The following is a 21,578-nucleotide window of genomic DNA, read 5'->3' as shown; positions in this document are numbered from 1 at the left end:
TGTGGGTGAAGGGAAGGAGTGAGGGAGGAAGCTGGATGAACCTCGAGCTAGGAAATATATAAATAGCCCAAACAAACATACAAACAAAAAGCTGAGTGTTTATTAACACCCCTGGGATAAAGACAGGAGGTGAGTGCAGGAAATCATTAGCACTGGAGTCAAACTACATTCGTTTGATCTTACTGATGGAGGAGCAAATATAATTTGGTGCGCTGCGAGTAATTTGTTTTAGCACTTAGCATGGATTCGATTTAATTTTGTTTTGCCTTGCATCCGTCTTTCAAAATAAATATTTTTCCTTGGTACAAAGCGGTTCTTTGTAAACCCTCGCAGCTCAAAGACCAGCGCTCGACAACAACGAATGTTTATTCATATTTGCTTGTTTGCATCTGCTGTCGACAGTGACAGGCGCGTGTAGTATATGTTTCGTTTTGAATAGTTTCTGTATAATGAGGCGACTCAGATGTACCCTGTGACAGCTCGCAAAGGGAGGGAGAATAACGAAGTACCCCCCCCCCCCCTCCCACCCTCAACACAGCCCCCTCCCACCCTCAACACAGCCGCTCTAATTATCCGGAAGACGGTGTTGAAGATACTGCATCTGTTTTTTTGTTGTTGTTGTTGTTTTTTTGTTTTTTTTATCTCACCTTATGTCCTCAATTTGGAGAAAGTTTTCGACGCAGCAGCTGTTTCTAAAATCAAGTCACCATTTTCAAGTTCAAGTAAATAAGCCGTAATATTAAAAGTTCATTTTAATCGGGGCGGCCCGGTAGTCCAGTGGTTAGCACGTCGACCTCACAGTGCAGAGGTACCGGGTTCAATTCCAGCTCCAGCCTCCCTGTGTGGAGTTTGCATGTTCTCCCCGGGCCTGCGTGGGTTTTCTCCGGGTACTCCGGTTTCCTCCCACATTCCAAAAACATGCATGGTAGGCTGATTGAATGCTCTAAATTGTCCCTAGGTGTGAATGTGAGCGTGGTTGGTTGTTCGTCTCTGTGTGCCCTGCGATTGGCTGGCAACCGATTCAGGGTGTCCCCCACCTACTGCCCGAAGACAGCTGGGATAGGCTCCAGCACCCCCCGCGACCCTAGTGAGGATCAAGCGGTTCGGAAAATGGATGGATGGATGGATGGATTTTAATCGGTAATATGTCATGTCAACAACCTGCCTGGAAAACGTATTTTGGTCATTCCTAATGGAATGTAAGGTGTTGTCATATGTTGTTTTCAATGGTTTGTATCCAACTATGGACCCTTACAGCAGTTTTTCACATTCAATCATCACCTCTACTATACTTGTCAGAGAGGTGGCAGTATATACAGTTGGGTCATCCACTTTTAGTTCAGATGAATGGAAAATTAACGTGGAGTGGAGGGTTCACAGTAAGTGGATGTGTGCAATGTGGAATGCCCTCTGCTAACAGACAAGCCAAGACGGGGGAATATTTTGCCCCTGAGTTGGAGTCTTGAGTTTGTGAGCATCAACACGTTTTTCTGAATCGGGGAATCAAAGAGGAACTTTGTTCATCAAGCCGTGTTCCATTGTGCTTGTTCATAATAGAGTTAGTGCCTGTTCCATATGACTTGAAGCATCACCTGGACTGCTTGCCATCCAATTGCAGAGCTTATACAAATGAACAACTCTTCACACTGACATTCATACCTGTGGCTAATCAGATTTAGAGTCAGCATTAACATAATGCTGCACATGGTGGGCAGGAGACAATGCAGGCAGACACGACGGGCAAGCGTGACAGGTTGTGATTGCCGTGGATGCACATCCGGATTGTCAAAAAATTCGCAATTACGGTGCTGATGCAAAAACCTTTTGGCAGATGGTTTTTGTCTTGTGAAAAATACATCAATACACTTTGCTAGTATGTAAGTTGCTTTTTACCTCACTACTCAACAGTGTTTGTGCACCTAAATGCAATACTATGTGACTTGCGCTTCAGTACACACACAGAGGACTGACGCCGTAAGACATAAGTCTCCAATTTATGTGTCGGATTGTTTTATTTAGAAGCCCTTCTACTTTTAAAATCCTAAAAGATCGAGTACAATTGAGTAATTCTCAGAAAATATGGTTAAAAAGTGTTAGATGAGAGCCCAAAAATAAACAGGTCGAAATGATAGCCTTCCTGCAAGTGTGCTCGGAATAAAATCAAGATTGGTCACCCCTTTGCACAAAATTGTTGAATGTTGGTGTCTGCTCAGTTGTGTCATGTTGGAGCATTTTGGCACCTGGACACTGAGCACTTAAGTAAAAAATGATAATGATTAAAATTCAATATCAATATTTTTGCACTTGAACAGCTTCACGACCTTCATCCAAAGATATTCAGTTAAAGAAATGGTACATATGACTGTGGAAAAGTAACTGAGCAATGGGCGTCATTTCCATAGCGTTACTTTGGAGGCACGGTTGGCACCAACAAAATGATCAGCGTTGTCGAAGCAAAATACATAATGGCTGCAGCTGAACTTGGCGCCTTTCAAATCCTGCTGACTCATATAGGCTCAAGTATAGGCTCAAGAAATAGTGCGAGCAATGACTGTCAAAAATTCATGGATCGATTTTATTGAATGTGCGTTCCTAATAAAATTGGACCCCGTGTTTGATACTTAGCTTACTTGGTTATCGTAGAGTTAAAAAAAAAAACCAAATAAACCGAAAAAATTGAGTTCTTAAAAATGGTAGCATCAGAACCCATTTGAACTTCCATTTGTTGGCAGGTCACGAACAGGAAGTGGAAATCCTGAAATTGAATTGTATTTCATCAGATTGTGCAAGTACACCTAATGAGTTGTCACATGCATCCTGATTTCAGATATGTCCTCATCTTGTTTCAGATTATAGAGTTAGCGTTTGCCAATGCATTAGCAACGTCTAGCTGCCAGCAAGGACTGACAAACAGCATGTGTTCTAATGCGAGGGCACCGAGGCCCTCTCCATACCTCAGCTGTGTGTCTGGCAGAGCCCGCAGGGGTTGTTAGCATTGACAGCGCCAGTCTTTCTGCATGAGACTTGCAGGCAGATTGTTGGCAAAGCTGGGTTGTTACTCTCTGATGGGTGTCAGCTGGCTGCCAGCCTTCCAGCATTTTCCTCCTCCGCCACCTTGCACCCTTTCCCATCATGGTGTATGTGTGTGGGGGGTGGGGGGAGCTTTATAGTGCCTCATAATGATATGTGGCAAATGTGCAGCACAGGGGTGATTGTTAACGCCGGCAGCTGCACAGATAGCCTGGATGATGGAAAATCAGTGGGACCTCATTTTGCTTTGCCCGTATGAATATTAATGGCTCGTTTCCAGGCCATGGCTAATGATGAGGAAAATTCCCTAATAAAAACTTGATGTGATGGGCAACGACCCGCGGGGTCACTGGAGATATTCAAAGTTAATAGTGTGCCATCAGGTGTGAGGAGTTAAGTGATTAGAGGCGCAGAACCTAATCCTGATGCGCCCCCATTTCCCTTCACTTCCCTCGGCCAAGAATCCGTATAAGGGGTGCGCGGGGCATGGTAGAAGAGGCTGGCATTCGTTGAACGCAGGATTGCAGCTTATCGTTAACTCAGCTATAAAATATTACTATCAGTTAAAGGTGGACGGATGGATGGACAGATACTGGTATTATTACAGAATATCACTAATACACACTTGCATATTCCAAAATTGCATGCATGGGTCAACGTATCTTATAATACGTACCCGTATATCATTTCCTTATTGTGTGTCTCGCTGTCACCAGTTCCTGACAGCCGTCCGTTGAGGGAAAACCCCTCGTTTGACGTTTTTCATAACCAAGTGGACGTGGCTGTCCTATTCGGTGTTGATTTTTATATTCATTCTTTTTTTTCCATTTGGCTCTGAAACAAACATTTTAAAACATATGAAAAATTTGGTTTTCGCTCAAAAGAATTTGGATTTGAACGGAGCACATCGCAAAACAATGACACCACACCCACTGTGAAGTTCATATCAAATAAAATGATCGAGTTGATGGGTGAATAGATTAAAACTGGTTAGAATGGCCTCTTTTAGAGAATTACACCCATGCAGTATTTGGTGCTTATGGCTGTGGTTCCAGTGCTAAATGTTATATTCAGTTTTGTATCATAGCATGTGATGTAATTATACGACATATAAGATTTTCTAGTATAATTTTATGTCTTTCCCATGAAAACTAACGCAAATGCATCATCGTATCTTGAGAGGTTTTTTTTTTACTTTGTCAGTCAAGCTGTCTTTGACATTAATGCCACTGTAGAGAGACTCATTATATTGTTGCAACAAACCAGAGGGATCTGTGAGCTCAAGTGCTCATGATGGGTCAGCCATTTTGCATTCACACAATAGCAGACGCCAATATAATTGGTGTTATTTCTGAGATATATACAAATTTGTGACCACGTCGGAACTATTGCATGTCTTTACCGTTACTTGGAGTGTATAAAGACAAGAGTGTAATGGCTTTAATGAGTTGCTAGGATACTTTATGCAAGTGCATTTGACTGGGCACCCCCGATTTGAAGGACTCCCTTGACTCTGAATACGTAAAAAATTCAAACATCAACCATTTGAAAAGACAAATTTAAGCATAGCTCTTTCAGCATAATAGACATATAAAACCAAAAGCAGCAAACAAATGAACAAATTGCGGGTTTTTTTGCGTCTTTACAGGGTTTTTTTTAAACGAAATTGACCCACATCAACGAAACCATAAAGCATGCCATACCCTTGCCTGTATCTGAAAATGTTATCCTAAGATAGACTGTAACAACGCTTGTACAATAATTTGGTTATTATTATTTCGTAGAGCGCCTCGCCACTGTGCTCCCACCTTTTCATCCTGATTCTTGTCAGGCCTAAATGTCCGCCGGTTGGGTGGCTGCATAGGAATTGATCCACCAAAAGAGTTACCCTGTGGCAACATTTCTTGTTGGCAGGCATCACTTTTGTAGTTTGCCATCACAGCATTCCTCCACACTCAAACACGTTATGTTTCTCCTTCACAATGTTCTGTTCAATTGTCAACAGAGGTACCAGGTTCAATTCCAGCTCCGGCCTTCCTGTGTGTAGTTCACATGTTCTCCCTATGCTTGCGTGGGTTTTCTCTGGGTCGTCCTGTTTCCTCCCTCATTCCAAAAACATACATGGCAGGCTGATTGGACACTCCAAATAGTCCCTGGGTTTGAGTGTGTGCGCGAATGGTCGTGTGTTTCTGTGTGCCCTGCGACTGGCTGGCAACCGGTTCAGGGTGTCCCCCACCTACTGGCCAAGACAACTGGGATAGGCTCCAACACCCCGGTGGCTCGACTGATGATAAAGCGGTTCGGAAAATGAATGAATGAATGAATAATATACATAATACTGTATGAATTTTCTTTTTATGTACTTCACACAAATGTATGGTTACATTGTGTGTGACTAAAAATGGTTACAATTTCCTTGGCAGGATAAGTGCAGTGTGTGGGAAGTCAAACTTTGGAGGCTGATTTTACTGTGACCCCTGCTCAAAGAAAAAAAGAAAAAAAAGGCAAGCAGAGCCCAGCATGGTTTTGTTGTTTTTTTTCTCATGCTAGTCTTGGTGGGGTCACCAGGAAGAGAAAAACAGTAGCAGCAGCAAAAGAAATAAAAAGCAGCCAAGATCTGAACAGTCAACATGGTGTTGTTGCCCTGCTGATCGCTGGTGACACCAGAAAGACTCTGGCTGGTCACCAGCTATGACCAGCTCCTGGTTAAGTCTCAGATGCTGGTCTTGCTGGGTGGCTGAGTGTCAATGCATAGAGCGAGTTTCCCAGTGGCGGAAGGTTCAAATCAAATCAAATCATGGCTATTTTGTTTTGCATTTGCTACAACTGTTTTGCTGTTGCAGGTCACACCAGCAAGAACAGGATGAAAATACAATAAAACCATGCTAGTCTATTTTTTGTAGCAGAGAAATCTTTTTTTTTCCGTCTTCCGGTTTCATACATCATTATATTCTGTTAGCTTGACGTCTGCCATAGTTACAAAACATGGCGCCATTTTGACTTGCGGTGCTTAATCATTGCCAAAGGCACAATGCATTTTGGGAGCACCGACTATTTGATGAAGGAACCGAATGCGATTAAATCCGAACACAGCCACACCCACCAGCGAGAAATGCATTGGCCACCTGTGTGACCGCATTCGAAATTGTTTGAATTGTACAGAGTTTTAGGTCACGGTGGAAAAAGTTTTAAAATGATTTATCTTAGTCGCATTTTTTTAAGCACAAAAATCTGGCATTTTGGGGTGTTGACTTTTTGTATCCACAGTTGATATAGCTGTATAAAACCAATGAAATCCAGATTTAAAACATGGTCTCTGAGTGACTTGAAAGCAGAATATAGTAAGAATGTACTCCGGGGTATTGAAACCAGAGGTCACAGGCTATAAAGTTCCAATTATTTTATGGAAGGCTTCATTTTTTCTGCCCTTCTCCCACGTCATCCCTCCCTTAGCTCAAATTCACCCCGTGACTGTGATTTGGAGTTTGCAGTCCAATAGAAAATCTTGTGGATAAAGCTTTACATCTGCAAGGAAATTGCATTCAGATGTTAGCTTGCTGCTTTTGGCTAGTGCTGCACATCTGGATCAGACTTGATTATATTAGTCCAGACAAAAGTCTGGTCCTGCCTGACGAGACATTTTTGGCTGCTGAAAGGAGTTTTTTTTTTTTGCCTTATGTGACTGCATAGAAGCACAAGATGTTTTCTTTTCCTTTTGATTTGTCTCCAACTCTTTCGTGTCCAATACTTTTTTTTTTAATATAAGACAGCTTGACATTAAGCAGATGCTGTGGAAATTGCATGTTCAATGTCATCACTGCGGAGCCAAACTCATTTTAAAGCTTGGACCCAGCCGGGGCATGTCATGTTGTATTTCGCTCAACGAGCTGAACTTTTACATGTTTTTAAATTTTTAAAAAGTCTTTCATGTAATAGGAAAATAACATTTGCATCTGCTGGCTTTGATTAAAAAAAAATAATAATAATTCTGGCATCAGTGAAGAAAGGTATTCTAAAATATACATGCATTGTCTTTCTCCCTGAAATGATGTGACCAACACTGGCTGAATGTGCCTTGATGATGAGCACAGGTGGATCCAGAAGGCAACAACTGAAATGTATATCTGTCCAGAATTTGAGAGAAGGCATGTCAAAAATGCTCATTTGTCAATTTCGATCTTTCACTGGTCCCCATGAATAATGTACCGGTGCCCCTGCCCAGCAGTCGGACGAGGCATGCTGCCATATCACGCCGTTATGGCAGAGAGACACTCTGAGCTCCAAGATGGCAATCAAGGCTTGATTTGCCAACACATTTCCAATGATTAAAATGTAATTAGCACAAGCGAGCACCTCCTCCCCAGCTAATTTCCACACACGCTGTGACAGGCAGGCGGTCGACGGCAACCAGGCCCCAGCAGCAGATGGAGCAGAATGCAGCAGGAGGGAAGTGGGGGGGGGGGGGGGGGGTGAGAACACCATTTTGCCATGTGACTGTTTGTATCCGAAAACCATCAGGATGCGCAGCTCGATCTGGAAGGAGCTGTGAGAAGGAGGGAGCGAGGATCCCTCGACAACACCATCGTCAAATTGGCACCGTCAGAGCTGACCGTGGCAATGGCTGCCATCCCTCATGCTGTTACTCCACCTTCCAGGCGTGCAACCAAATCCGCTCACTTTTTTTTTTTAACCCTTTCGGCCATCCTGCGAGGCAACCTGGCTCAGCCTGATAAACCGTCCCCATCCTGTGATCCAAAGGGATGCTTTAATGAAACCACCAGCAACCATAATTATTGATATGGTCATGGATAGAAAGCAGTTGTACCTGAAGCTCCAATGCCGCTCATTGGGACAACAACGTGCAACCATGGAACACGCTTTCTGATGAGGTTGCCTTTTAAGAATCTGTACCCAGTAATTCTGCAGGCTGAATGGAAGTCATGTGGTAGCAATTTCGGACCAGTAGATTTCTTTGAGGTTATGATGGAAATGGTCATGTCAGTATACTGGCCTTGTATACCGCTCTCATATGTGTGATGTGGTTAATAAGTCCTACGTTCAGGTATTTCTTTTAGTGGTTAACTCGATTAGCGTACTTGCTGCTGCGGGTGATAGTTGAGCTACATTGAGCATTCGATCAATGGTTTCTAATGTTCCCCTGCTTTTCAAGAAGTATTACTCACATGGGGGGGGACAAAAATAATTCACTCTGACTCAGACCAATGTCAACAAAGGCCTTATGCTCAAACAGAGGCCCAGAGAAATTTACAGGAGCACGCAGCCAAGAGCAAGACCCCAATGAGAGCGGCGGGGCAATCAGAAGTGGTCCGGATACTGGCCAACATCAACAGCTCTTAGAGCTGAAGTTAATGTTTGACATTCTGGAGTTGCTTAAACTAAACACGAGGTTCTCGTTAAACAGTATACTGCCCTCTGTAAAATGGCGATCCCAGTTAGAGATCACTTTCTTTTGTCAGCTGCCGCCCCCCCCCCTCCTTATTCCTTATTTCCTTTTTATAGGTGACGGTTGCTTTAACTCAGAACCAGTTACCTGCCTCCGTCTGTCAGTGATCTCAATGGCGCCACTGTTGTGAACATTGCTGGAGACAAATGATCATTTTCGGAGTCATGTAAAACCGTTGTGCAATCTCCAGTTAGCAGAAATGGTCTCCCTGCGTTTTTCTTTTCAATGTTAGTTTGCATTGAACTAAAGTGCCACAGATTTATTCATGAGTTCTCATTAACCATACTTATAGCACGAACTGAGTTTTGGCACTCGCTTACTGAAAAACATACTTATGGTGGTTAAATGAGGTTTTCTTTTCCCTGTTGACATTTTGACCACCGTTGCCAAGCCACAAGACTTTTAAAGGATATGTTTATATCAGTGCGGCCCGGTAGTCCAGTGGTTAGCACGTCGGCTTCACAGTGCAGAGGTACCGGGTTCGATTCCAGCTCCGGCCTCCCTGTGTGGAGTTTGCATGTTCTCCCCGGGCCTGCGTGGGTTTTCTCCGGGTGCTCCGGTTTCCTCCCACATTCCAAAAACATGCGTGGCAGGCTGATTGTACACTCTAAATTGTCCCTAGGTGTGAGTGTGAGTGCGAATGGTTGTTCGTCTCTGTGTGCCCTGCGATTGGCTGGCAACCGATTCAGGGTGTCCCCCGCCTACTGCCCGAAGACAGCTGGGATAGGCTCCAGCACCCCCCGCGACCCTAGTGAGGATCAAGCGGCTCGGAAGATGAATGAATGAATGAATGAATGTTTACATCATAGTGACCTATGTTGAGTTTTTTTCTTTTTTTTGAGGGGGGGGGGGGGTAAAATCATGTCAGAATGAAAATATTATTATAAATATATTATAAATATTATTATAGGAAACAGTGTTTTCCTCTCCAGAGTGGCGCTCACTACATGCCGCTTAATGAGGGAAATGCTGCTTACCTGAAATGGAAAATATCAGGGCAATCGTTGTTTTATTTTTGCAGGTTCTGGTGGGCATGAGTAGAGATGTCCACATACGTTTTGGTGATGACCGATGACAGTTTTCTGACATAATAAGCTTTTCTTTTTTTTTAATACGCTTGTGTTGAGTCTACCGCAGTGTCCTCTGCTCTCGTGATTTACAAAATACGTACATATTTTACCGACACGTCATGTCACATTAGACGACAGTACCTACAAAAAGAAAACACTGATTCACTGTGAAAAAATATGCGGGACTCTTGCACTCCAACATTGATTTATTTGTTATTTTATAGTCCGGCTGCTATAAACTGGCCATTGATCAAACAAAATCACATAATTTCTTCGGGATAACTCAACATTAATTAACACCAAAATACTTTCGATGATAAAATGAAAAAAGAAAAAAGCTCATTCTTTCAGCTCCGTCCTTCAAATGACTTGTGTATCAAGATCTTGGCACGGCCCCCTATGGCCCGCCCGTGGCGACGACTCGTGTGGTCCTCCAATCATTCTTGATATTTCCAAGAACACCGCAGAAGCCTGAAGACTAAATTTCTATTTCTGATTTTCGTGTAGAAATTAAAACATCACATACATGAAAAGGAATTTGTCTCTCCTTTTGCTATGATCACTTATTGAGTGACAGCTCGCGCTTGTTTGTGTCAATGGGATGGTTTTTTTTCTATTTTCATCTTTATCCAGTCTTCATTACTTGCTACCGTTTTTTCCTTTTGTGTGGCATCTCCTCTCCAAAAGGATGATTACATTGTGCTTGTATGCCTAGCCTGATTTTCATCTTTTTTTTATTGTTATTCTAAAAGGTATTTCGATTTTATTAAGTTTTCCATTTTATCCCCCCCCCCCGCCCTTTTGTTGCTCAGGGAAATTTACATACCTCTGTTCCCGGGGAAAAGAAGGTAATGATAGCAATTTATTTTCTTTTCTCTTCCCCCCGTACCCCCGAACGAGCAGTATGAGTGCTTCGTTTAGCGGTACCTGCGAATGCGACAGGCGGCGGGATGAGAAGTGAAAGAGAGCAGTTGATTAAATCATCATCAAGTCGCAGCACCGAAAGTCAATTCTGCTCGCCGTCTAGAATGATATCCTTTTATCTTAAAGTAATGAGCTATGGCACTTTTGCATCGGATAATACGATGAGTTCCATTAGGATGTTCCATTTGCTTCACAAGCAAGGGCAAGTCATTCCAGCCGGCTTCTCTCTCGGCAATCAAAGCAATCGGTTGCGCGAGCGAGCGAGGGGAAAACGAGGGAAAAGATAAAGGGGGAACTGAAAAAAAAAAGAAAAGTTGCTCCCAACATGATAGCTAAAGCTCAAATAATGTTGTGTTATTTGAACCTGTCAAACGCCCGTGTTCTCGATTGTGCTGCGCATCGCGTCGGAGGAGTCACTAATGAGTACTCGGTGTGGTGTCACATTCTGACAGGCCTCAATAGATTGAAGTTGTTGGGGCAGCTAATACTGAGATTTTGTCTGCTGCAGCTTTTCCTTGGTCGGTTGTGTGTGGGTGGCCGCGAGAGACATCTATAGCAGATGTGGCTCTTATTCCAAAAGCAAATTGGATGTCTAGGAACACAAACCGATTTTTTTTATTGTTCTTGGATTTTATCAATTTGCACTTATTTCTATTAACCCTTTGAGGGACAGCGGTTACTACAGTGGACAGCTTCTCATGTTATCAGGTTACAGGCTGCATGAAAGGGTAGAGTATTGAGGCGTGACGAATAATCAGTGCAGATACCTTCTCAGCCGACCTCGCTCTACTCGCTATGGATGTTTTTCGATTCACAAAAGCAGGCACCAAATGGTACTATTTCTAGCACCTGGTCATCCGGGCTTCCAAGGGTACAGAGTTCATATTCAATGGGGAAAGATCTGATGGTCCTGCAAATTTTTCACGTGTTATCATTGTAATATTTGAGGATACACTTAGAAGAACATATGAGTGCAGAGGTTCAATTCCAGCACCAGCCTTCCTGTGTGGAGTTTGCATGTTCTCCCCGTGCCTGCGTGGGTTTTCTGCGGGTATTCCGGTTTCCTCCCACATTCCAAAAACATGCAGGGCAGGTTAATGGAGCACTCTAAATTGTCCCTAGGTGTGAGTGTGAACGCGGCTGGTTGTTCGTCTATGTGTGCTCTGCGATTGGCTGGCAACCGGTTCAGGGTGTCCCCGCCTATTGCCCGAAGACGGCTGGGATAGGCTCCAGCACGCCCGGGACCCTAGGGAGGATAAGCGGATCGTGAAATTGATATTTCAAGCGCTAAGTTTTCCGCTCAAATAAAATGCATCTCCTTGCCAACAGCCACATCCTGAGAGGTAAATTTATAGCAGACCCTCACATTCACATCCATTGTTCTTCCTGTTGTTGGTGGGGTTTTTTTTGGGGGGGGGGGGGGGTTGGCACCTTCTGACTGATGTGTTCAGTGCTATATGATCGTTTCCTTGGTGGAAAACCAAACTAGAGCCAGGCCTGTACTGTACAGTATTATTTCTTTTACTTTACTTGTTAATGTTGACGAAGACAGAAATAGATTAATAGAACTTGCTGTTGAAAAAAACTCGCTCAGGGCACTGACCTCAACCACAAATACACTTATGGCATGAACTACATGGATTCCGTTTTCCACTGGACTGCATTCGACATCACAAATATTCTTTTGGATGAACGGACACAAATTCCCACAGATGCAAATCTGCCTAATAGAGTGGAAGCACTGTGTGTATATTTTCATATGTTCTTCCTAGTTCAGTTCCTGCTAGCCAATCTTCCCCAAATACTTCTTTTTCTAATTACAACCTCGTCTCCCTCATTTATTCATCCCGCGGGAAAAGGGTGTTGGCCCTCACACCGTATTGGGGACGGCTGTTGGAAGGAATGTTGTAAGAAGTGAGGAGAGAGGGAGTGAGAGAGAAATAAAGAGAAAGGGAACGTCTGAGGAGTGTTTGCCCAGCGCGTTTATTGCCTCTGCATAATTTATGAGTTGCTGGAGCTGACCATCATGGCAGCATGCCGCCGGCTGCCCAAGGGGCCATGTGGAACAGGCCTGTAAATTGGATGCTATGCTCCTGCTGAGCTCGCATTGCCCCCTTCTTAGCATCCTGTCTGAGAAACATACCAGCCACATGGCCAGCCTTCTTCCCTTTGAGCTTTTTAGAGTCCAGATCAGCAAAAAATAAATAATAAATATAATAGATTGGGAGAGGGGGAGGAGGAGAAAGAGAGCCAAGTCAGAAATGCCTTCTGTCACTTCCTCCCTGGGTTGTCAATCTTTTCATCCGTTTTTCTCTCTCACCCTCCCCCCCCTCGCTCTCCTCCTCAACATCACACACAAATATATGATGCCAACCCCTGCCTATATTCCCCCGCTCAGTGCCTTCTTCATTACCGACTTCAGTGCTTCTCTGCACCTCAGCCATATGCAGAACTTTGAGGCTGCCAGTCACCCAGCATGACACTAATTAGTTGATAAAGAATGAAGCGGACCTTGAAATTGAAATTGGAAGAGGTGGGGTGTGGGGAAAAAAAATGAAATCTAACCATCTTTTTCCTGTCTCCAATGACAAGGTTGACTTTCTCCTCCCGCTCTCCCTGCCCAGCCTCAAGCAAAAAGCACACGACAGGGAAAAATAATTGTCGTCGAAATTCTTGTTCTTGAGTTTCCAGCTCCAATTGAGTTACGACATGTAACCAAAAGGCTCGTCATAATATGATGCATTACACGCTTCTGTGGGCTTGTGACATTCGCACCGTCGTTGAAAAGATTAGACATGCATTAAATTTGAAGCGTGTGGCAGTTTCAAATGCATGGAAACCTCCCCCAAATCTGATTTGTTTTTCTTTCTCTTTCAGTGTGACACGGAGACTGACCAGGACGACAAGGTAAGCCTGACACTTTTCAAAGCGTTGCGGGTGCGTCTGAATGACTTTTGAACCAGATTGACTGTTCATCGTTTCGGCCTGACAGTCATGTCAATTAGAATTAAACACCCTCTGAATAATTACTGCCAAACTTTGATAAGATATGGATTTATTCTAAATGTTCTTCATAACATACAAAATCTAAGCTGGACTATTCTGGGTTTGAAGTGTTTATAATGACGTCAAATTTCGGGTTTTCTATTTGCTTCAAGCCACTCTGCCAAATATAATGTTTGATATGAGGTAGATTGTGTCGTCATATAATTATTTTCTGTGCATCACTTTTTTGCCTCTTTTGTTTAAAATTAAATGTACAAAGCAAATGCATTTGCATTCCATATGCTGTGTAAAAATAATGTGAACAACAATTCGAGTGATACCCATGTATTGAAGCATTCAAAGGCTGTGTTGTCAAACGTTTCAGGTATTACTCCATTTATTATATTAGCTTCAAAAAAAATCTGCAAATGAGAAAGTCCTTTGGTAAAATGATTTACTCTCCAAGTATGTGAAGAGGTGGGAAAGAGTATTCGTAATACGGATCACCATTTTTCTTTATTACGATATGTCTGCCATTAAGAAGCTGAAATATTGTCAGTGGTCAAATATGACAGTGACGATAATTTTTGACTTTTTCGCAATTTTCTTATAATCCGATGCGCCTTACATGCGGATCACTATTGTGATTTCTTGAATGTATTATTTTAAATGTTCTGTAAAGCGCTTTGTTTCAACTGCAGCGGTTGTGAAGGTTCTATATAAATAAAGCGGTATTGTATTGTATTTCCTTTAGCGTAGCTCCATCTAGTGGATGCATAATGCAAACGCAGCCATTATTGTAGCTTCTATTCTATGCGCCTTATAATGCGGTGCACCCTATATATGAAACCCATTTTAAAATAGGCCATTCATTGAAATAGTCCGAAGCGCCCTATAGTGCGGAAAAGACGTTAATGCGATATTTTGAGACACTGACTCTAATGTTGTGCAATAGATCAAAGGAAGTTGCTTGCTTTTTATCAGTGTGCATTTAACTACAACGGTTTGAGGAGTATTATGATATATTTAGATCTTATATTAGATTTTACTTTGATAGGTATAAACCCTTAACCTTTCAAATAATGGTCAGATTAAATTCTTTATGAAAACTTAAAATTGTTGTATTGTATTGTATAGTTTGAGGCAGTCTCAGTCGTTCGTCCAGGTACATTATTCCGTATTAGAGTGTATCTCATTAAAATGAAAGCAATTGTGATCCCATGAGTTTGTAACGAGCAGAAACAGATTCACATTCATGATTTAGTAATGCTTTTTGCCGATCTTGCTTAGACAGTAGAGCAAATTGAGTCATTACTCAGTGTTGTCGATTTAAATTGGTCCTGTCTTTGTCGTTTCCTTTTCATTTCTCAAAGCAGAAGAGAGCGCGTTGCCCTGTAATCCCTCAACTGACTGTATTAATTCACTCCGGGCGCACGTTTCGCCTCTGACAAACGCCGTTGACTACACCTTGCTTGTCAATGATTAATTGCGTGTTAAGGTAACAGAGGATGAATTAGTAAATAGGGGGACCCCTGTGAAAGGGGCTGCTTCACGTCTCCTGCCTTGTCGTCAGGGAGTAATTTCAGTTCCCACATGACACTTTTACCCCTGCGGAGTCCACATCACCTCTGTCATTATCTGCTCCTGCCAGGCCCTTTCCACTCTTGGCCCACTGCCCCTGTTGTGATTTACATTTAGTGGTGATTCGGTCTACTTTACAACCCGGGAGTAGTAAAGTAGAGTTTAAAAAAAAAAGTGGAATCGTTTTAATGGGTCAAATGTATTCCAATGCCGACAAACGTGGCTTATTTAGTTTCCCTTCAAAAGCGGGAAATGGGAAAAGTGTCCCCTGGAGAAATCATGTTCTGCCTGTGTAGCAGGTCTTTGCCATGTCGACTGGAACTGCCAGACTCTGATAAGATACTATTTGGATCTCAGAAGATGCATGTGTGCGCAGTCCTGTTTGTGAGTGTGTGTCTGCCTGTGTGTGTGTGTGTGTGTGTGTGTGTGTGTGTGTGTGTGTGTGTGTGTGCCTGTACGCGCATGCGTGAGTGTTTGTGTGTGCACACGCATGTGTGTCTGTGCGTGCACTTTCTTGGGAAAAGAAGAGTCTTTGCACGTTAGAAAAGTATGGGCATTTTCTTGAACGAAAAAAATCAATGTGCATGCACCCGTTTTAGATGCTAAACACTAAGCGTGCTCACTGCAATCGATCATCACAATCGTTTTATTCACTTGACTTGCATTTTCTAAAAAAAGAGAAAGAGAAGAAATTTAAGCACTTTCCCGGTTTGTATAAGGTATCTCACGCAAACCCATCCCAAGAATTGAAAATGGCTTTTTTGAAATTAACACCACAACATCATATTTGTTGGAGATAAAAATATTAATCACAGCAATGCGATCTTAGTCTTGAGTAAACTTCTGAGCATTAAAACAGTAAAAGCAAGGATTTTTTTTCACACAAACAATACTGTGCCGTGTTGCAATGTGCATATGGTGCACATGGTCATCCAATATCAACAGGACTTTAGCTACCACGTATTTCCCAGTGCTGTGCATATGTGCTTGGTATTGCTTTGTCCCAGAATCTGCTTTCCTAGCCACTACGGTGCATGGAAAAGAAAACAATGAAAAACATAAAAAAGGAGTGATAGACTCGTGAATGAAAGAGATCTAGGAACTTAAAATAAACTCTACGCTTGGATTTCTGGATTTTATAGGTTCACTGATGAGATTAAAATCTATAAAGGGTAAGATGGGGGGGAAAAAATACCCGGAATGTCACACAAGCCTACATTTACAGGGTGATGTTTTTCATGCTTCTTCGTGGATCTGAAGCAGAAAGTTCTCCTGTCTGACCATCTGTTTTTATTTTCCACCTATAATGGAAAACACAAACTGAAAAAAAAATGTAATAAAAGTCGTAACAGTATACCTTGCCACTTGCCTAAAGTGAGCAATGACAGGCTCCAGAATGAGAGCAAAAGGTTTAGAAAATGGGTGACTGTGCAACATGTTGAACAATAGGGACACAGTGGGCATCTGATATGAATTCAACGTCAATATGACAATCAAAATCCGATCCTTCCCATCAAAGTGATGTCAGTGCAGTCTCAGGGCTGATTCAGATGTTCATTTCAATTGAGATTAGACATGTCTTGTCACCTTGGTCTTTAGTTAGGATGCTTTGTGTTTGCTTCATATGCATCCACAAAAGTACAATTAACATTGCTTCCTCTCACCTTGCGACATTTGCAAAAATGCCTCTTTTACTGTATATCAAACACTCAATCGTCATCATTCATCCACCAAGTCTGGACTTTGATTTCATGATGTTGTCAAGAGTAGGCAGTCGCTTCAAGACTCATTGATGCTTAAGTGATTTTGCTTCTAAGTGGCCATCCTGAAACTACTGCTTCAATACTTTAGGATGAATATCCACTGGTGCTCAAATGCTTTTCAAATTAACCATCCATTTGCAGCATTCAGGTCTTCACAGGTCTTAATCACATTAGAGCTTTTCAAAAATATATTCTGAAAAGGGTTGCATACTTGATCTGTCACCATCCGCAAACTCTACAGGCTATTATTGTCAATATTTTTGCTTTATTAATTATAGGCCAAGCCAGACCGCAATGTGTGGAGTCATTTGGAGCAAGGGATCTAAGTGGCTGCTTTAGAGCAGCCGGAAGAACCTGTTTGTCCTTGACATAAAATACAATTTGCTATTTATCTTCCTTTATTGTTTTGCTGTGTTTGCCCTCTGGCAATTCTCACAGAAGAGTTGTGTTTCTCAATGACTTGGCAGCACTGTACATAAAACCAGTTTACAATCCCCCCCCCCCCTCCGCCTAACACCCAAACCCGCCCTCGCCGCACCGCAGTGGGAAAGGAGAGTAATAAAAAGGAAAGAGCAACTTGTCAGCGTTAAAAGATTATGTGTTTTGCCCCCCTCTAAAGGAGGAGAGTAGTGTTTACAGGCTTGAGTGGGTGCTCACTAGGTTGAGGCTGAGGCTGATTGCACTAGAGTACCCTGTCAGCTAGTGATTTGTCATGTACTTTATCATCCTTGTCACTCTGCGGAGCGTTGTCATAGGTAACGTTCCCGCCTGACCCCCCCCCCCCCCCCCCTGCCCTCTCTTCTTCCTCCCCCTCCTCTTCTTCCCCCTCTGCTTTGTACTCAGTCAGTGCAGGAAATTTGTATTTACTTTGGGGGAGTGTAATTTGTTCCTCATGGATAATATGACCCTTAGCGGAGCCGGATCACGGGTTAGTTGAAGTGATATTTTCCGGTAATGGTAGTCGTACATCATGGCTGTCAGGGCGGGTTAGGAGGCGAGCACATTATAGCTCCATTTTAGCACTGCAGGCATCTGGGATTATTTTCCATAACCAAGTATGACATGACCGCTCTGTGGAGTGCATTAAATTTTTACTAGCTTTTTTCCCTCCCCTTACCCCTTCAACTTCTGTGGCTTTACCCCCGGTCTGGGTCTCAGGGCTGCCACAGTGATGGATACCCCCGCCCACCCCCACCCCACCCCGAGTCCCAGTAGCCCTGTCCAAGGTTAGCGGGTGTCACAGACCTACACGGCTTCCCTCCATCCAATAAGTGGCAAATCCCCCGCTCCCCGTGGGCCACATTCACACAGGAGCATGGCTCACCACCATCACCTATAAACACAGGCACAGGAAATGAGTCATCATGTTGCATGTGGGAGAAGCAAAAGAGCTGCATCTTATCACACCCATTTGCCAAGTTCCTTGGTCGCCGACGCTTTGAAGGCGAAGCGGAAGTCAATCTTATGCTGTCGTAGTGTCTTGTTTGCACACGCGAAGGCTTCACAGAAGAACTTCTTTTGTCGTGATTCTGTTTGTGACCAACAGGTGTCACTGTAGAGCTCCCACTGCAGCTGCACACCTGTTGGTTGTTATCTAATTAGCGCTTGAAAAGGACTCCCAGCACGACCACTCAGGTTCGGGTCATTGTTTGTTTGTTGCTGTCAGTTTTGTTTCAGTCATGTTTCGGTCATGGTTATGTTTTAGCTTCAGTCATGATTTTTGTTTGATACTTTGGACTTTGTTTTGGATTTAGTTTTATCTATATTTTAATACAATTTGTCAAGTACACCCAGCTCCTCCTCCCTCTGCTTTTTGGGATCCAGCACCACCTCGCAACGTGACACTTTTACTGAAATATTTTGGGCTTTTACCATGATGACTAAACCAGCGTACACCAGCTACAGTGGATATAAAAACTCCACACACGCCCTTGTTCAAATGCCAGGTTTTGTGTGAGACCAAGATTACTTTTTGTTTTATTTCACCATTAATGCAGCCTATAACCTCAACTCAACTTTATTTATAGAGCACTTGAAAACAACCGTAGCTGCATTCATTGTGCTGTAGATAAAGAAACATTTAAAAAAGATGAATGATGAAAACAGTTAAAACAATGAAAAACACAAAAACAGTCAACACAATAAAACACTAACAGAATGCCAAGTCTCATGCTGAGTCGGAAGACAAATAATAAAAATGTGTTATTCCAAAGGGAGGGAACAAAAACACGAAAAGTTCTGCTTTAATCCTCAGTACCTCCAGTGGCATCTGGTCCGCTGACCTGAGGCAACGAGCACATGCGCAGGGGTAGATGAGCTCTCAGAGGTAAAGTGGGGCGAGACCATTTAAAGATTTAAAGACAAATAAAAGAATGATTAAAATGAACTAATAGTGAACTCTAAGTGAAGGGAGGCCAGGATTGCAGTTATGTGCTCCCTCCTACGAGTTCCAGTTAGGAGGCAAGCAGCAGAGTTGTGGTCCAACTGGAGATGCCAAAGTGGCTGACTCCAAAATTAACTATTTTACAGTAATCCAGTTGAGATTAAAAAAAATACATGGATTATTGTTTGTTTAGCACTGTTGTGAAACTTTAGCCAGCACCTGTACAACCAGTACAATGCAATTGATTGTTTTCTTTCCAAATCTTTTCAAGAGCTGAAGTAAAATTAAGCAGAAATAACTATAGGGAAACTGTTGTTAATGTGGTATTAGAGGTAAGACAAATAGATGGACATCCCTCATATAGAATAATGTTCCTGAGGTACTGATAGCATTTATACTCTCTCTTACATCTGCCATTTGATTTTCCTTTCCTAGGCAGCAAGATCAGCAGCGTAAAGGCCATCTCTGGCCACTGACAAATGGTGCCCCCACCTCGTCTGCTAATCAGTAGAGTCTCTGAGGTGGACGAGCAGGCGGAGCTCTTTAGGGCACCTGAGATGAGAAATTAATGTGGAGATTGTTGGGCTGGCAGAGAGCCACACTGATGGGCCCCAGAGTTGAGGGAAGCGGGGTGGGGAGTGGGGCGGGGGGGTGGATGGATAGAGCCTGTCTGATGGATGACCAGACCAGCAGGCAGCAACACTCTCCAGACAGTGCGCCACATGTGCTAATGTATGCACACACCTGTCCTCTCCCTGTTGCTGCTTCTTCCCCCAAAAACGCACCATAGTGTGGCTTCTCCCCCCAGAAGCACAGTAATGGCACAGCAAAGCAGGAGACCAAAAGAGAGAAGGTCAAGGACGTGATGATTCTGCCCTCAGTGTCAGTAATTAACTGGGAGCAACCATTTAACAAAAACAAAAAAATATACAGTATATCAATGACAGCAAAAATGTCATGCAGGTTATTTTTACAGCATTTTCTTTTTGTAACATGCCCTGAGTTGTAATACCAGTCAGAAAAAATACATCCCGTCTTGCATATGAACCCGTTGTTATTGAAGTTAGCTTCAGGTTCTGCATAATCTGTCGCAATCATGAAACCTAGCTATACTATCATTTAAAGCATTTTAATGTTCTGACCGTCATTGAAGTATTACACAAAGTTAACCAATACAAGACAAAAAGTAAACAAAAATGTCGCAGGAATTAAATTCTTATGTCACATATTTAACTGATTTATTCATATCACAAATAGAGAGTGATAAATAGAGCATTTATTCACTCTGACTGCACACACTGTTGAAACGAAAAAGTGATATAGACGGTGTATTTAAACCTAGAAAATTTGGGAAAGCAAATTAAGTTTGCAGTGTTTGAATTGGAAGTGTTCTTGGAACACAGACAAGAATACTACTCACTTATTTTAAAAAACATTCTACCAAACCAGTAATTTTGGTGGAATCAGCAAACACATAAAAGCTTCTGTTTGATTTAACTAATCCCAAGTGCCTTCCATAAAAAATGTGGGACAGCACACCTGAAAAACTGCTCTGGGAGAGGCCAGCACTAGATAATTTGTCACACCGCCCTGAAATGACTCAGTTGCACGAAAATGCTGAGTTGACGAAAGTTTTATCATAGGCGGCTGGCTCCAAATCAGTTTTTAGATCATCATCAGAAGTTCCAAAATTGCATTGCTTGGGTAGGCAATCTCACCATACAATAACATTTAAGACTTCCCATTCTCTCATGTAGCCTACTCACATTAAATTTGATTCTCTTGAGAGATATTACCCACCAAGACACCAAAACAGACCTTTGGTGTTCATTTGATTTTTCACGACAGTTCTATTAATGCTGTCCACTTATTGTTACTTGTGTCAGGACATGAGCTCAGGTGTGTTAATTCCACTACACCACTATCTCTATAGCGTATCCAGTTCAGGGTTGCCTATCCCAGCTGGCTTGTGGTGAAAAACTGATTTCAACTGGTTGCCACTTTTGGTGGTGTTTGCATTAGCCCGGTTCGACATCGACACGACTTTGCTTGGCCTCAAGTGGTTGCTTTTCCATTAAATTTTTTCAGGGCTAAGCAGTTACAATTCCGTCTTCTCACTGTAGTCTGATTGGCCGACAGTGATGCAGCAATGAACTCCATTGAACACACCCATTTCCTGGTTTTACACAACGAGACATCCACCTACAGGTCGTCGTTAAATAATAAAGATACTGTATATACAATAAAATAGTGTTTTAAAATACTGAATCATATTTACAGCATATCATATGTACTGAGAGATGAAATATTGATGCTTGGGGCGAAGATTTTCACTGCTCACCGCGTCCCATTCATGTGAATCACGCCGTCTCCAACCA

General features: G+C 42.7%; 1 protein-coding gene across 13 annotated transcripts in view; it reads left to right on the top strand.

Moving 5' to 3' along the window:
• Positions 1-21,578, top strand: part of auts2a (activator of transcription and developmental regulator AUTS2 a) — a 299,562-nt gene that overhangs the window by 162,562 nt on the left and 115,422 nt on the right. For all 13 annotated transcript variants that reach the window (XM_052047726.1, XM_052047727.1, XM_052047733.1 and 10 more), the window contains one exon: positions 13,366-13,395. In XM_052047726.1, the coding sequence (XP_051903686.1) occupies positions 13,366-13,395 (30 nt within the window). The remainder of the gene's footprint in view (positions 1-13,365; positions 13,396-21,578) is intronic.

The sequence above is a fragment of the Hippocampus zosterae genome, chromosome 16 (assembly GCF_025434085.1).
Source record: "Hippocampus zosterae strain Florida chromosome 16, ASM2543408v3, whole genome shotgun sequence".
Taxonomy (NCBI): Eukaryota; Metazoa; Chordata; class Actinopteri; order Syngnathiformes; family Syngnathidae; genus Hippocampus; species Hippocampus zosterae.
The sequence above is the reverse complement of the archived record's forward strand: the minus strand, read 5'-3'. Positions and strand labels throughout refer to the sequence as shown.